Here is a 15,519-nt window from a genome sequence, read left to right as displayed (position 1 = left end):
GACATAATGTGCAGTACAGGAGCTTTAAAGTATACAGTATTTAGAGATAGGCTACATTAAGGTATGCTAATGTAATCCACCATCTAATTCATAAGGTTAAATAACTCTGCATGCTCTTAACATCGATTTCATCAACGATTTTCTATACTTAAACAGTTTAAACACAATTCACCTCAACAAATTTGTGTGACTTAGTACAAGTAAGCCATGTGTGGTATACAGTAGGCTATATGCCGGTTTGACTTCGCTTTACATTCAGGAAGAATTCTGAATAATGTTTAAATACTGTTTTGATTTTTAGATTGTCATGTAACATAAACAAACTCACTCATAAATTGATTACATACTTTGATGATCTTGTAAACATTGTTATGCAACTACCATGATTTTAAAATAATGTGTATTTTCTTAGTTTTGCAATGTTACGTAACAAAGTCATTGAGTATTGATATTACAACGTCATTTAGCGACAAAATGAACTGCCTTTAGCAATTTTTCCTGAAAATGTGTTGGCAACAGTGAATGCTACTGGTCCACATCAACTTCAGTTTTTGCAAAAGTTGGCCAGCTTTTAGTGTTTGTCACATTATTTCTATGTTCCTATTATTTATTTATTTTCCTTATTTATGACACTTCAACCGTTTTGTTGAATGAACGCTTTATTTCGTACTTTTGATTTTACTGGATTTGGATAATTTATTAATCTAAAATGTGACCTTAAGAAAAAATTGATTATCAGAGCTACACATGCCATTCTCTCTATTCCCTTTCTTATCTTTGGACACATTCATTCGTGACGACTCCCACTCTTTCCATGTTCTTTCTTTGATTGTATGTTTGCTTTAATACATTTCAGGAATTATTGAAACGTGATAAGTGAAAATTTGATAAGAACTGTGGACAAAGTTTGAATACTTAAAATGGGCAGTCTTGTGGACCACAGTGAGGAAAAGTATTATGAAAAATTGAGCAATCATCAGTCATATTGGCTATAATGTACAGTTATGGCACTTTTTTTCCATATTTTGTGTATGTTTGGTAAGAAAGAGGCTTAGGCTTGACTTACCATTAATTAATCTTCGGGAGGGGGTTGGGGGGTGCTATAAAGAAATACTGGGATAAAACAATATTCTAGTTAAAATGATTTTTTTTTTATTTTTAATCAAAAGTGTCCTAAAGAAAACTTAAATTACAGAGAGATGTTCCTCTAAACATGCAGTAAACATGCACTCCACCCTCCAAACTACAGCCATATGCTGTATACACACAGATCTATATCCCCTAGAGATCCCGCCTTTTAAATCCTCCCCCAGCTACTCCAAGACAAATATATATAATCTTCCACCATTCATAGCGGTAATAGACAGAACTCTCAGAAACCAACACAAGAAGATGAGAGATTGATCAAGAATGAGAAAAGTAGTAACTCAAAGGCAAAGAAGCAGATGATGTTATGGAAGCATTGATTTGATCAATTCTCTACATTACTCTCAAACGCTATTTGCAAAGATTGTGACTATGGGATCATCACAAGATCTTGGATGGGAGAAGAGAGTCAGAACCAGAAGTTGTGGGGATTTTAACCATTCTAATGTAAGTGAGGCTATATATCATAAGTAAGGTGCATGTGTTATACAATACAGAATTTGTTAATAATAAAATATGTTTTAAGAAAACATAAATAAAGGTAGCCTATGATTTACTTACTTTTGTAAGTATTGTATGGCTTTTAGCATGTTAAGCATTACATTATTTGTCCTATTTAAAAAAGATATATTTCGTGCTTACTAATAGAAACAACTAATTACACATTAAGCCTCATGATTGATATGTCTGGCAATTTTCAGATGAATGTTTATGTACATTTATCGTATTGTCATTTAACAGATTATTTTATTGCAATTGACAAATGCATGGCCATTTATATGCAAAAATAGTATTGTGTAGTTTCCTAGTGTCTATGTAATTTTAATACATTTCAAAAAATAAGTTTTGTGCATAATGATAATTATAATATGTTCATTAAAGCAAAAGAGTGTTGTTTTGTTTTAACTTTTTATCTCTTGATTTTTATTTATACCTCCCTTTAAACAAATAGTGGTCAAATAAGGTCAAGATATCCTTAGGTTAATATCTATATAAACATGCGTAAAATGACACTGAGACATTGAGTTTCACTTTAATATTAAATAGGTCACTATTTTTGTCACTAGATTATTATAACCTTGAAGTTTATTATTAGGGGTGTTTATAGATTACCGGATTACCTACATCAGATAATCTCTGATTAATATTTAGTACAACAACACTCATGCTTGTGTGATATTGATTCTCACCTGTCTCTCTGTTTCTCTCTATTTTACACTATTGTTCTTATTCTCTTACTCTGTAACGTCAAGTCGACGTTTCGCCGCAGGCAGTCCGCTCCCTCTCTTATTCTCAGCATAGCCCTAACAAAGTCCAAACCTGTTTACAGGTATGATCCCGTTTACAAAGCCTATACAATCATCTCTGTGTTGTATAAAGCAAAAACTAAATGATTCATGTTTCTTTCCATGATGTAAATTCAACCCAAGTAAACCCATATATGTCACATACAGTCAGCACTTATGCAAGGGACTTCTGAATATATTAGCATTTTTCTGAAAGGAGACAAGGACCTTATAAGAACCAGTCTGTGTGTGGTCTCACAACAAGTGTGTCTTATTATATGCAAGTGTGTGAAAGAGCGAGAGAGAGAAGTAGAGATGCCTGTTTTCAAGCTCTTAAGAGGATGCATTCTGACATCTACCTTTTGTCCGATGCATAGCTTGCAACACAAAAGCTAATTTATCATTGAAGCACGTGACAGCTCACAAAAGTCAGAAGACTTGATTAATGACAGACCGATTGAGCACATTTAGTCTGAAAATCTTCCAGCAAGAGTGTTTCAAAGACAAAAATCTTGATTGATGTGCATTTTCACAACATTCATGTGAAGTCAAACCTGCTCTTTTGTTTATTATTGACAACTTTGTCCAATACTCCAACTTAAATTTTAAACTCAAAGTAAATAATGTCTCAAAATTCTCTCTTGTTCTCTGATGTACGTGTCAGGGATTGTTCATCTCAGGTAAGCCAGGATCCTCACGGCCTGATCCAGTCTCTACTCGGCCCTTCCAGGAAGCTCATTTCTCAAGGGCATGTGCTGTTGCAGACAGGTGTTCAGACCCAGGAGAGATACCTCCTGCTCTTCACAGATCTCCTCATCATCACCAAGGCCAAGTATGGAGAACTCCGATAGGGAATAGTATTGGGAATGCAGTGAGAAAATCAGAAGTTTTATTTTTGGTGAACTATCCCTTTGATGACTGTAAATAACCAACAGAATCCTTCTCTAAATCTGTATTTTTTAGGTCTGTCATGCAGGTGAAGCAGAAGGCATGCGTGCGTGTGAGTGAGATGTGGACGGCCAGTTGTGTAGATGAAGTGTGTGAAGCAAACGCCATTACAGAAAGGAGCTTTGTCATGGGCTGGCCAACGCACAATTGCGTGGCTACTTTTAGGTAACAAACACACACATTTCCAAGCTATATAAATGTAGACCTTGTGTCACATTCTACTGATCTTAAATAGTAGGTTTAATGAAGATGCTTTCGTTGTACTGTACGTAATGTATGTTATTCTTCAGCACTTCGGAAGGGAAAGAGAGATGGCTTTCCCTCATTGAAAGGTCAGCTGGTTTATCATCATCATAAAATAATTCATTAAAGAACCAAATCAAATATTTATGAAAATATTCTCTTTTCTATTTGTATTTAGTTGTATAAAAGAACAGAAAAAACGTGACGATCCCAATATTATTCCACTCGAGATATTTGCAAAAGATGTTGGAAATTGTGACTATGTAAGAAGTGATTCTTATGTGCTCTACAGATAATCTTTTTAATTATTATTTTTTGGGGAGAAATTTCGTAAATGAATGTTGCTTTCGTTTATGTAGGTAAAACAAATTTCTGTCAGCAACACAGACTGCGCATCTGATGTCATTGTCACAGTAATGAAACAGTTTTATCTTTCAGTAAGTTATCAACACTGTAATAGTAGTCTAACACCACTGTCAATAATACACATTTAAAGCAATATTATTAAAAAATAATAATTTTCATAAAATTTGTATGTACATTTTTGTTGTCTTTGTACACAGGGTGGAATAAAAGACTATCAGTTGTTGGTATGTTCGAAAAAAGGTGAAACTCCATACCCTTTAATCGGTAAGATTGAAAATTCAGATCACTCACTTGACTGTCCACATTACCAAAGACTAAACTGAGTATAAAATTTGTGGGGCCCTGCCATGGGACAAAATTATAAAGTTGGGCCCGATAACCCAGCATTTCCCGCATCCCCCTTTTCAGTTAGTTATGGTTAGATTGTAAGAACTATATTACAAACATCTAATACTTTTATGATAAAATGCACATTTCTCTAAGGGGCTTTTGTTCCTGCAGGTCATGAGTTCCCCTACAGCATTCAGATGAGCCACATACGCTCACTGCAGCAGATTGCAGTAACAGCAACTCACCGCCAGGAGGTGCCTTTAGATTCATACTGCCAGTTCTTCCTGAGGCCCAGACAAATAAACTGCACAATTCCAGGTGAGACTTGTTATTACAGAATAGCATGCTACTATACTACCTGTAGTGTATTAACAATATAAAGTTATTTATAGAAGTGATAAAATATCAATTGTATCTTGCTTAATTAATTAAATTATTCTTATTAAACTTTCATCTAGTTTAGAATTAACCTAGCATTAAAATGTTAACTGTGTTTTACACACATCAGATGTCTGTATCCGGGTTTAGGGTCAGAACACATTTGACGTCTTGACCCTATAGCGTGTATTCAAGAATTCAATGTCACAATTTTAACATAATATATTGAACGGATTGAAAAAAATGAGATTTTATTTATTAATTCATTTTAATTGCAGAAAAAAACACATTCAGCTTTGTTAAATTTACATTTACGCTTTAATTCAAAGCGACTTACAAAGAGTTCAGGGAACAATAAAGCAATATGTCATACAGGAGTAATAATACAATAGGTGCCAATAACACATACCTCAGGGGGTTTCTTGAGTTGGAAGAGATAAGGGGCTTGGCCCCCTGAGAACAAACTGAACTTTGTGAACCTGATAGCAATAATCTTCCACGGTCCTCAAAAAACTCAATATTAATATAATACATAAACTATACTACATTGTCAATCTTGAGGGTCAATTTGATAATGAAACTTAGCCATAATGTACAACAGATATGTTGCATGTTTTGGCCTAAAATCAGTCACCTCTTTCCCCATTAAAATCTGTGTTACTAATCTCTCTACCCCAATAAATAATCAATGTTTTGAATAGCACCTTCTTTCTTGCCTACATTTCTCTTAGGTGAACAGAAGGGCAGAAAGAGAAAGAAGTCTCTCATTAGCTGGGCATTTAAACGACGCTTCAGCATTGAACAGGATTCAGAATCGCTCGCCTCTTCTGGCCACATAATGACATCATCTTCGGGTCATCTGTTTGGTCGGCCACTCACCGATGTGATAAAGGATAACACCCTTCCATCACCCATTGTGGTAGGAACTAAATCGTTTTCAGACTTTCAAACATCTGTGTTTAACTGTTGACTGTTTGATGCTGTATTAAAAATTAACATTGTTTTGCCTTGTGATCAATATAACACCGAAAGCTTCCTGTACCGTTTTGTTTTTATACCGGCAACCGTATGAGTAGTAACAATCTCTATCTGCTCTTTTAAAGGACATGCTGATGTGTTTGTGCAGCGAAGGGGGAATGACACATGGAATATTCCGACGCTGTGCTGGAATGAAGGCCTGTCGAGAGCTCAAAGAAAAACTTGATGCTGGTCATCATGAAAGACCACTGAATGGAGAATCTGTATTTGTCACGGCTGCAGTCTTTAAGGTAAATATTTGTGTCTGTGCACGATTGTGTTCAATCAATGGCATTATAGAGAGGCATTTGTTGGAAATCATTTTTAAGCTAAGTTTATTTTTTGTCGAATTCCAAAACGCAAACCAGTTACAACTTGTATGTGAACAACTTTTACCAAATTGAAATTCCAAAGCTAATGTTTTTGAAGTTAAACATGCAAATGCTCTATTAAATTGAAATATTTACTCCCTCAGGGGGACTACCTCTCAATATCTCCAATTCAAGTAAATTATTTAGGCAATAGGGGTTCAGCTGACAAATAAATTTGAAAATCCCTGTAACATAAGAAGCATTTTTGGATGTGTGGCTCCATAAAGAACCTTTAACATCCAAATAAGCTTTCTGTCTCACAAAATTATAAAGAACAATAAAAAAATGAAAAACAAACAAAATTGTAAAAAATGAAAAATAATAATTGTAGTAAAAAAGGTTCTATGGTTCTATTCCAAATTCTATGGCATTGCTGTGAAGAACCTATTGAAGTGTAAAAATGTGTATATCTTGTTTTAAGTGGGATCCAATTTAATGAAGGTTATGCTTAAAGTCTAAAGGCATAATCTTCCTTCAAAAGAGAAAACTGATCTTTTGTACCCAAATGTCAAACAGTTTCACATGATTCTCTGTAGTGCTTAACTTTTCAGAGTCTCAAAATCCAAATATTCCAATAAATCCCGCTTTCCTGTAGCTCAGTGGTAAGAGCATTGCGTTAATGACGCAAGGTTGTGGGTTCTATCCCAGGGATTGCACATACCTATGTATAAATGTATAGGATATTGCAATGTAAGTCGCTTTGTATAAAAGCGTATGCCAAATACATAAATGTAATGTAAATGTAAGTCAAACAAACTATAACCGAACACATCATATCCATATATTTTATTACCCGAATGGCAGGATTTCTTACGCAATATACCAGGCAGCCTGTTGTGTGAAGAACTCTATGAGCTGTGGCTCAGGGCAATGGAGAAAAATGGAGAGAGAGATAAACAGATGACAGAGAGGAAGCAACTACAGGAAGTTCAAAGGTAAAGACTGTAACATGCTGCCTTAATCAGGTTTGGATTAAAAATGATAATGATTGACAGCTGATGATGTTATTCCACCTGCAAACATTGTTCGTTAAGGATCTGATCTGATCTAAAAGCTGAGATAGCCTGTTATGTATTGTGCTTGACATATTGAGTTGTTCATGTTTTTAGGCTTCTACAGCTCCTGCCTAAAGAGAATCTAATATTGCTAACTCACATCATTGCTATGCTGCATCACATACAGCTCAATGCTGAGCACAACCAGATGAACTCTTTTAATCTGGCTGTGTGTATAGCACCTAGCTGTCTGTGGAATAGCAGCACGCAATCTCAGGAAGAAGACGCCAAAAAGGTGAGTGCACACATGCATGTTTGTTACGTTTACAGTTGATCACTTTTCCTAACAATGATCAATATTACCAGAATAAGAATTGCTTTGTAATCTGAATGTAATGTGTTTACAGGTGTGTGACCTTGTGCATTTCTTGATTGACAACTGCTGTGCTTTGTTTGGGGATGCCATTATAACCCTATTAAAGGATTTGACTGAAGATAAGAGGAGCAACTATGGATCAGGTTACTACAAATAAACACAGTCACACTTTATTAACTACATGCTGCACATAAATCCCTGCCCTGTCCTGATAAAAGGAAAAAAAAATCTGTCGTCATTTACTCACACTCAAGTTGTTCCAAATCTGTATAAATGTCTTGGTTCTTATGAACACAGAGAAAGATATTTGAAAGAATGCTTGTAACATTTCTTGGCCACCATTGACTACCATAGTAGGAAGATTACACTGGAAGTCTGTTTTCTTTACCACATTCTTCAAAATGTATTTTTTGTGTTCAGCAGAACAAAGAAATGTATAAAGCCAATTTTCCTACTATAGTCAACGGTGGCCTATAAACATTCTTTCAAGATATAAGCATTCTATCTTTTTGTTCATCAGAACAAAGAAATGTATGCATACTTGAGGGTGGGTAAAAGACAGAATTTTCAATTTTGGGTGAACTGTTCCTTTAAGTAATTATAAAAGTAAAAAACTAACTCCAGCTTATGTCCTCTTTCGATCTGTAGCTGGGTCCTTGCATCAGCTGTCAGACTCAGGATATGACAGTCTAAAGAATGAAGTAAACACTGATACAGAAGACATTTTAAAGAGCGTCCCCCTTGAGGACAGTCGTAGTATGGATTCACTCATTTCAGTGAGTGACTGTGACCTCGATTGCCCTGATGATGAGCTGGATACAGACTCCTCCCACTCAATGGTCCAGTTTAGGAAGGTAACGCCCGCTGTTTGTCAGCCCAGATCTGATCAGGAGCGACACTCTGTGTCTGTCACTGGTTGCGCTTTAAAGTCTCATGAGCAGGACGAACGTCTAGAAAGTAGAAAATGCTATACGGTTGAGATGTCTGAAGATAAAGTTAATAACAATGTTTTATTGGAACGGACCTTTCAACAATTAAAGCTGGTCTCTGAAAAAGATGTTGACAATCATAGCAAAAAGGAAAAAAACGGCTATCCGTCCCCAAGCTTGTCTGTGAATTCAATAGAAAGTGGCTTTTCTCAGTCCAGTGATTATTTAAGATCATTTAAGATCTTCCAGTCACCTCAGAAAGGTCCACCCAAATTTTACAGTGTGCGCCGGCACAGCGCAGATTATCAACAACCAATCAGCTTGGTGAATGCCAATCTGCATCTGTTACATCATCAGACAGACAGTGTTCTTTCGCAAGATGGTTTACAACATAAAATTTCTCAGTCAAGGCCCAAAAGTCCTCCTTCTTATAGACATGGCTTACTAAACTTAAACAGAAAAGCAGTCTCTCATACTCTCACTCAGATGCAGTCTGCAGGGGAACCACGCAAAGAAAAAAGCCTTTTCTGCATGAACACAAAAAGCCCTTTAGAGGACCACCAGGCATGCCCTGCTCCTCAAATCATCAGTTATACATCCAGTAATATTAAAACAGGTGCTGGACGTGACTCAACATGTATAAAATCCAGGACAGAAGAAAAGGTCATACTACCAGAGAGTATGTATTATGGACAGAGTCGTAAGTTGACGGTCCACAGGGTTAGGGGACAGAATCTGAACGCTGGTTCTAATACTAGTAACCTCGCTGGGCAGCAGCGGACATTCAAATGCTCTGATGCTTTAAAAGTGAGAAGTGAGGTGACAGAGAAGGAGGCTGATGGGAGAAGTCGCAGGCTCCGACGATGCATTAGCAGCCAGTGGGTTGGTGACCTGGGATTTTATTCGGGAGAGTCTTACGTTTAGATTTGGCACACACAAACATAATTGATACCCGTTTCACAAATGTCACTACCAAGAAAATCGGGGGGAATGTCAGCATTTTAGATAAGGTTACATTTGTGGCCGTTTTAATGTACGTAAAAACATCAATAAAATGTGTTCCTCATGCAGTCCAACATTTAAACACTTTGAAAGGCACATTTACAAAAATGTTTTGTTTAAGATGTAACCTTATTAAGTTTTAGAAGGTATTTTGTAAACAATAAGCTGTTGTAAACGTGAACTATATATTTTGTATAACTACGTTTTTTTTTTTAGAATTGTATTGTTTAAATCTATGTAATTAAACATAGCCTTGCAATATTTTTGTACATACAATGTGTCCTGATTTTTTGCCAACCTTAAAGCTTAATAAAACTAAGTCTAACCCATCCAAGTGCGAGTCTTATTTTGAAAACACTTGTACATTTTACAAGGGGCAATCTCCCAGTCTATCTCCTGAAACCAACACGGAAGTGACTAAAACACAAGTGCAATTCTTCGACTGGCAGCTAGAGGCTGGCTCCACAACAGAGCAGAGTCTTATTGAGCCCCATGTTAAAATGGCCAACTTTACAGCATAAAAAACATGTTTACAGCCTGGTACAAAAAATATTTTTGTCTAAATAGGTAATTTTGCCCTTCATAACAACTGGGAGGGGGGGGAATTTTTGTTATAACTGATCTGTTAAGATTATATTAAACCTTAAAATTCATAATTAGGGTGTGGCCACTTAAGTGACAGGTGTCCATTTAGCTGTCACATTCACAATCTTTGTGTAGTTTCAGGTAATTTACCTCAAGAGTAAGCTGTACACTGCTGTCAATATTTAAATGTCAACCGCCAATAAGTCGCACTTGGCGGGCGTGTTTTGTTTCAGCAACCAGGCACGTCAGCTCTACCCACGTCCAGCCTCTTTGCCCCTTTTCGACTATCCGGGGAGTGATGCGCGATGGCACGATGCCGAGACGGCGACGACCGGTTCTGCCTACTTTAGGCTTCATTTTTCCTCTTCACAAAACTACGGGTGACGTCAGGGACACTACGTCCATATTTTATACAGTCTATGACAGATTAACTTCAATGCTAGCACCAAAACTAATTTAGATGCAAGAAAGAATGTATTAAAATTATTGCAATGTTTAATTGGGCATATCACTACGGCTTACCAAAACACGAAAAAATGAAGGCTACTTTAAAATAGTTAATCTAATTAATTACAATAAATCAAGTATACAATTATATTAGCATACGTCTCAACAAAGATACATCCATTTCTTATTATCATACAAAGACTCGCAAAATCTGTGCAATTAAAAATGAAACTTATTATGGAAGTGATACAAATAACATTAAGGAATATTCTCTACATTGGGAAGGTTTACTAGTAAAATACTGCCTTTGAAATAAACCTCCATCCTACAGTGTTTATTAGATTACGTAGAGGATTCTTGTTGACTGTCCACTCGAGCATCAGCCACAGTCTCTGGTACACGCAGAATCATCCCCTCCAGATCTTTCCTTAAACACACTTGGCAACCCAGACGGGATCTGAAATCCAAAAAGGCAAATCAGAAATGGTTCCTGTGATTTGCTTTAAGCACTGAAATTAAACCTAATTATTTAGCAGCGTAAGAAAACAGATATAGACTATTGAAAAACTTGCAAAAACTTAAAGCTCACACTATATATACAGAGCCAATATTACAATGCTGGGATGATCAAGTGTGGGAAATCTTAGTGGATTTTAGGTTTGTAATTTTTTATGAAGTTTTTAACTTATCATGCCACATTCAAAACGTGTGCGTGGGAGGTGTGAAACAACCAGACTTGTGTTTAATGCATGTTTATACAGAAACACAACAGAAAAAGTAGTGCTCTAAAAAACATCCTTTGTCTCTAAATGCAAAACGTTAAATGCTCCCACATTTGTAAGTCACTTTGCATGAAAGTGTTTGATAACAATTTCCATTGTTACCATGTTCAGTTCAGTTCAGTCATTTTAACTTTTGCACTAAACAATGTCCAGTTCTCAAGGCCTCTCACTCACGTGTCTGTAAGCCCATAAGCCAAGTCCAGCATGTCCATTTCTTCATCAGAAATTGATCCAAGCTTCTTATATACATCCTCCTCCAAAATAACGTGGCATGTAGAGCACGCCAAAGTTCCCTCACATGCACCTAGTCAAGCAACCCAAAACATGACACGCATGACTTTTCAAACATAAATGGGAAGCTTTATCCAAAGATTACAAAGCAAGCCTTGCTTAGCTTCCCAGATTTTAGCGTTAAATTTTACGTTCCCACATCAACCACATGTTGACATTTGGCAAAGTTTAGGGATGATTCTTGTATGTCTAAACAAATAACAATTATTACACTTACACTTTTAATAGTTTGTATTGTATCTCTTAACTTACCAAATCCATCAAAATCTAGATTCTGGTCGACAACAACATCAAGTATTGAGTTTCCAGTTAATGCTGTCACCGAAATCCTTTTTCCGTCTCGATTTACGAAGTTTACTGTCACCTTCTCCTCCGTCCTGCAGGATGACATTTTTATATATTTAAGGGACAGCTCACAATATAACACAATTCTGCTGTCATTTACATATTTTGTTCAATTTTTTCCATCAAAAGCGAAATTAAGAAGCTGTCTGCCCTTAAAGTGACTGCCCTTAAATTTTTCAGCCAAAAATGAAAATTCCGTCATCATTTACTTGCCCTCTGGTCATTTCAAACCCCTGTTGGCCAATCAGAAGACTGGAATCTGACGTCAAACAAAGGAGATAGCGGTTGCATTTCAAGGTAGCATTTCAAGGTAGGAAGTCACCAAGGCACGTACGAATCCAATGTTTACTTTACTTCCTGTCTCCTGAGATAGCTTTATCAAGTCGATTTTTTTAATGTCCTACAATTCTATGCATGTGGTCTTGAGGGGAAAGTGATTGGTTGAGCAGGAACGATTTAAAAAAAATAAAATGGCGGCCAAGAAAGCGGCTAGAACACAGTTTAAAGTTCTATTATCCCTTTTGACAACTTTTGAGTGCATTTCTATCGAGAAATTAGTATTGTAGTTTTAAAATATTCGATAAGTTATCACAAAGGCGCCCTCTGTTTATATTTCAAACCAAATTCTGCTACCCTGCCTCTGAAGGGTGTCCGAATGTGTTTCTCGGAGCTGCCTTAATGCCTAAACGCTGCCTCCGAAGGCATTAAGTCAGTTGCCTAAGCTGTCATACGCAGCCAGCGGCACGCATTCCAATGTCACACCCCAAATCTACACGACAAGACTGAATCCGGAGTTTCTAAAAATCTTCAACCTGGCAGGAGTTTTCAAAAAAGTTTGTTTTTTTCCGTGACCGATGCATTTGGACGAACCGACAGGGCCTTAGAAAGAGAAGTCCTTAAATATCATTAGCTGTGCACAAATATAAAACAATAAACAGTTGTGTGTGTCCTTAAGCACCTTGTGCAGAATATTTTCCCCTTCTTAAACAGTCCATTGTGGAGAAGGCCAAGGGTTTTCCCCTAAAAGGTAAATCTCTTTTAAATCTAAAACCTCGATTGCATAAATCAGGATTTTGTTTTTTTCTAAATGCTTAAATATGCAAGTCCTGAAATCTGAACGTCTTTTGCACCTGTAGAGATCCTCTGAAATTGTTGTGGTTCCATTTAATTCATTACGTCTGACAATTATTAATAGAATGCAAAAGAAATCCCTCTTCACATTTTTTCTGATGAACATCTATTACACATAAGATTTCAACAAGTTTTAAAGTTGAAATGAAATCTAGTCTAAAAGACACATCCTGTAAAGTTATGGTTAAACCATTTGAGTAGTTCACCTTCTAAATGAAAATTCTGTCATCATTCTGTGCGTCTCTTGTCATTTCAAACCTGTGAGACTTTCTTTTCTCTGCAAAACACAAAAGAAGATTTTTGAAGAATGTTGTGAACAGCCCCCCCCCATTCTCTTGCATTGGTTACAATAGTAGTGAATGGGGGCTGTGCTGCTCTGTTACCAATTTTGTTTTAAATATCTTCTTTTGTGTTCTGCAGATTAAACAAAGTCAAACAGGTTTGTATTGATAAGAGGGCGTGTAGATGACAGAATGCTGAAAGTGAACAACTCTTTTAAATGTATTTTAGCAGCACAAAATGTCCCCCAAAGTATTGCTCGGTTTCTTCTAATTATACTGTACTTTCTTTTTTTCTTTGACTTAAAAAGCTTTTTTGGAGATGAGTGCTTATGTTATCTGTCTTAAATGCTACCTTGTCTTCATTTTTTTTATTTATGGACATGACATTCACACCGTTCTCGTGTGGCTTGGTGTCAATGCGTTAAAAGAAAAGTTATGCAACATTAACGTGGTCGTTCAAACAACAAAATGAACAAATCGCAATATATTATGGCTTGCGTCGTTTTAAAACACAGTTTCTTACCTCAGTGGAAGCGTAAATGTGTTTATTCCTCTAATCTGTCTGTAGCGCAGAGCCCCGCATCGGGATAAGGCGCTAGTTTTATGCAATGTCTGATGCGGAGCTAACGTTACACTAGCCGCGGCTGCTCGATGAAGTAACACCCTTACCAAAGATGACGACATTATTATATTTCGGTAAAAGTACGTCGAAGTGGTGTCCACTGCTTTATAAGCTTTATCTTAATATAAATATACAATTTTCACTTATGGTTTTTAACTCAAATGCGTCTCTCTGTACGTCGCCTTACTAGTGGGCAAAAGTCAGGGGGCGTGCCCAAAGGTTCTGTTGGTGGAAGGAGGTTCCGCTCGTGATCTGTATGGTCCAATCGTTGGTCCCCTACAATCGCGTCATTTCCTGCGACAGTTTTAACGCGAAAACCGGTTATTGAGGTCTCAGTAAATCTTCCTCCTGGTAATATCAATAGCACAGGTACATCGAACATATTTAACAAATTCGTACTGGTGTATTGTTTCCACCCGTGTGGATGCTTTATATGAAAGTCTTTCTGCACTGTTGTACTTACAGTTTTTTATCTACTGCCATCTGGTGGTTGAAAAACCCACTTGAAAAAAAGCGTCAGGACCTTTGGGTGTGTTATGGCTTGAATAAACTACAAGACTTTTAAAATAGGAATATTTTTTTAAATAGACATCATACACTTGCAGACTTTGTGAAAGTTTCAGATAGAAACACACTTACTGATCAAATCTACAGACTGGCACAGACTTTCTGCAACAAGTCCAGACTGAAAATCTGGGCAAAATCTATCTGAAGTGTATTTTAGCCTTTACTAAACATTTTGAGTGTTTTGTCACGCAAGTAAAACAGACTGATATTAAATAACAAAAATAGAAACACAGTAAAAAAGTCAAGGCTTGTGCAGACATTATATTTATATCAAGATATTCATGTGAAATAAAGCTGAACTATTGAATAAGTAGCAAACTAGCTATGTGAGGTCGTTGATGACGAAGTAGATTGGGTTCGAGGAGGACCATTAACTGAAGGAAGGTTACTGTGTTGGGGGTTGCCCTTCTTTATCAGTCAGAACAAAGTCTCGGATCACATAACGCACGTAGTTTTTTGCCCAACGATCGGACCACAAACGACAAACTGTGAAACAGTGCATGTTTTAACATATGCATTAAAGTTGGTTTATCAAAGAGAACGCACAGTTATATTTTTTAATTGTTTAATTTAAATGTAATTTAAGTGTATTATACATTGTTATATACCATACAAACAGATTGATTAAAACATAATCGTTATAAACATAAACTATGCTACTATAAACAGTGAATACATTTCCAGGCCTATACATTTGATATCACATTTCGAGCTAAATGATGGATTATGCTCATATATCATAGGCTACATAGGCAAATATCACTGCAGTGACAAAACAACAAGTCAGTTTTAGGTTAGAGGATTAAAATGTAACGTTAGTTTTGCAGTCACGTGGTTTCATCGACGCGCAAGGTGCGTCTGGAGGTTAGAAGTGATTTTCCTCTATTTTGAGTTAAGATCAGTTTACGTCGTAGACTACGGCCCTCCCCTCCAGGCCTAATTTACAACAAACCAATCAAATACGGTTTTATGTTTTGATCGATTTGAACAGTCAAAAACGATTCAAAACACGTTTTTTGAGTTGAGTTATTATCCTATGTAGAAAATCACTTGCTGGCCTATTCACATATATGTCCTGTTC

The 15,519-nt window shown here is 36.5% G+C and overlaps 2 protein-coding genes across 2 annotated transcripts; one reads left to right on the top strand and one right to left on the bottom strand.

The window, feature by feature from the left end:
* The first annotated feature begins 1,473 nt into the window (after positions 1 to 1,473).
* Positions 1,474 to 10,306, top strand: arhgap20 (Rho GTPase activating protein 20). The gene is made up of 15 exons (XM_056755070.1): positions 1,474 to 1,593; positions 2,400 to 2,476; positions 3,097 to 3,264; positions 3,396 to 3,545; positions 3,671 to 3,712; positions 3,802 to 3,886; positions 3,983 to 4,060; positions 4,187 to 4,253; positions 4,491 to 4,637; positions 5,429 to 5,616; positions 5,801 to 5,965; positions 6,890 to 7,020; positions 7,195 to 7,375; positions 7,488 to 7,599; positions 8,105 to 10,306. Exons 1-15 carry the CDS (start codon positions 1,519 to 1,521, stop codon positions 9,307 to 9,309), a joined length of 2,871 nt encoding a protein of 956 aa, XP_056611048.1. The 5' UTR covers positions 1,474 to 1,518; the 3' UTR covers positions 9,310 to 10,306.
* Positions 10,307 to 10,449: 143 nt separating this feature from the next.
* fdx1 (ferredoxin 1) lies at positions 10,450 to 14,088 on the bottom strand. Its single transcript, XM_056755069.1, has 4 exons — positions 13,773 to 14,088; positions 11,745 to 11,869; positions 11,376 to 11,505; positions 10,450 to 10,876 (listed from the first exon to the last, which is right to left on the bottom strand). The coding sequence occupies exons 1-4, from the start codon at positions 13,931 to 13,933 to the stop codon at positions 10,762 to 10,764; spliced, it is 531 nt and encodes a 176-aa protein (XP_056611047.1). The 5' UTR covers positions 13,934 to 14,088; the 3' UTR covers positions 10,450 to 10,761.
* Between the last annotated feature and the right edge of the window lie 1,431 nt (positions 14,089 to 15,519).

This window comes from Triplophysa dalaica, chromosome 8 (genome assembly GCF_015846415.1).
Source record: "Triplophysa dalaica isolate WHDGS20190420 chromosome 8, ASM1584641v1, whole genome shotgun sequence".
Classification (NCBI taxonomy): domain Eukaryota; kingdom Metazoa; phylum Chordata; class Actinopteri; order Cypriniformes; family Nemacheilidae; genus Triplophysa; species Triplophysa dalaica.
This window is presented reverse-complemented; position numbering and strand designations above follow the sequence as displayed.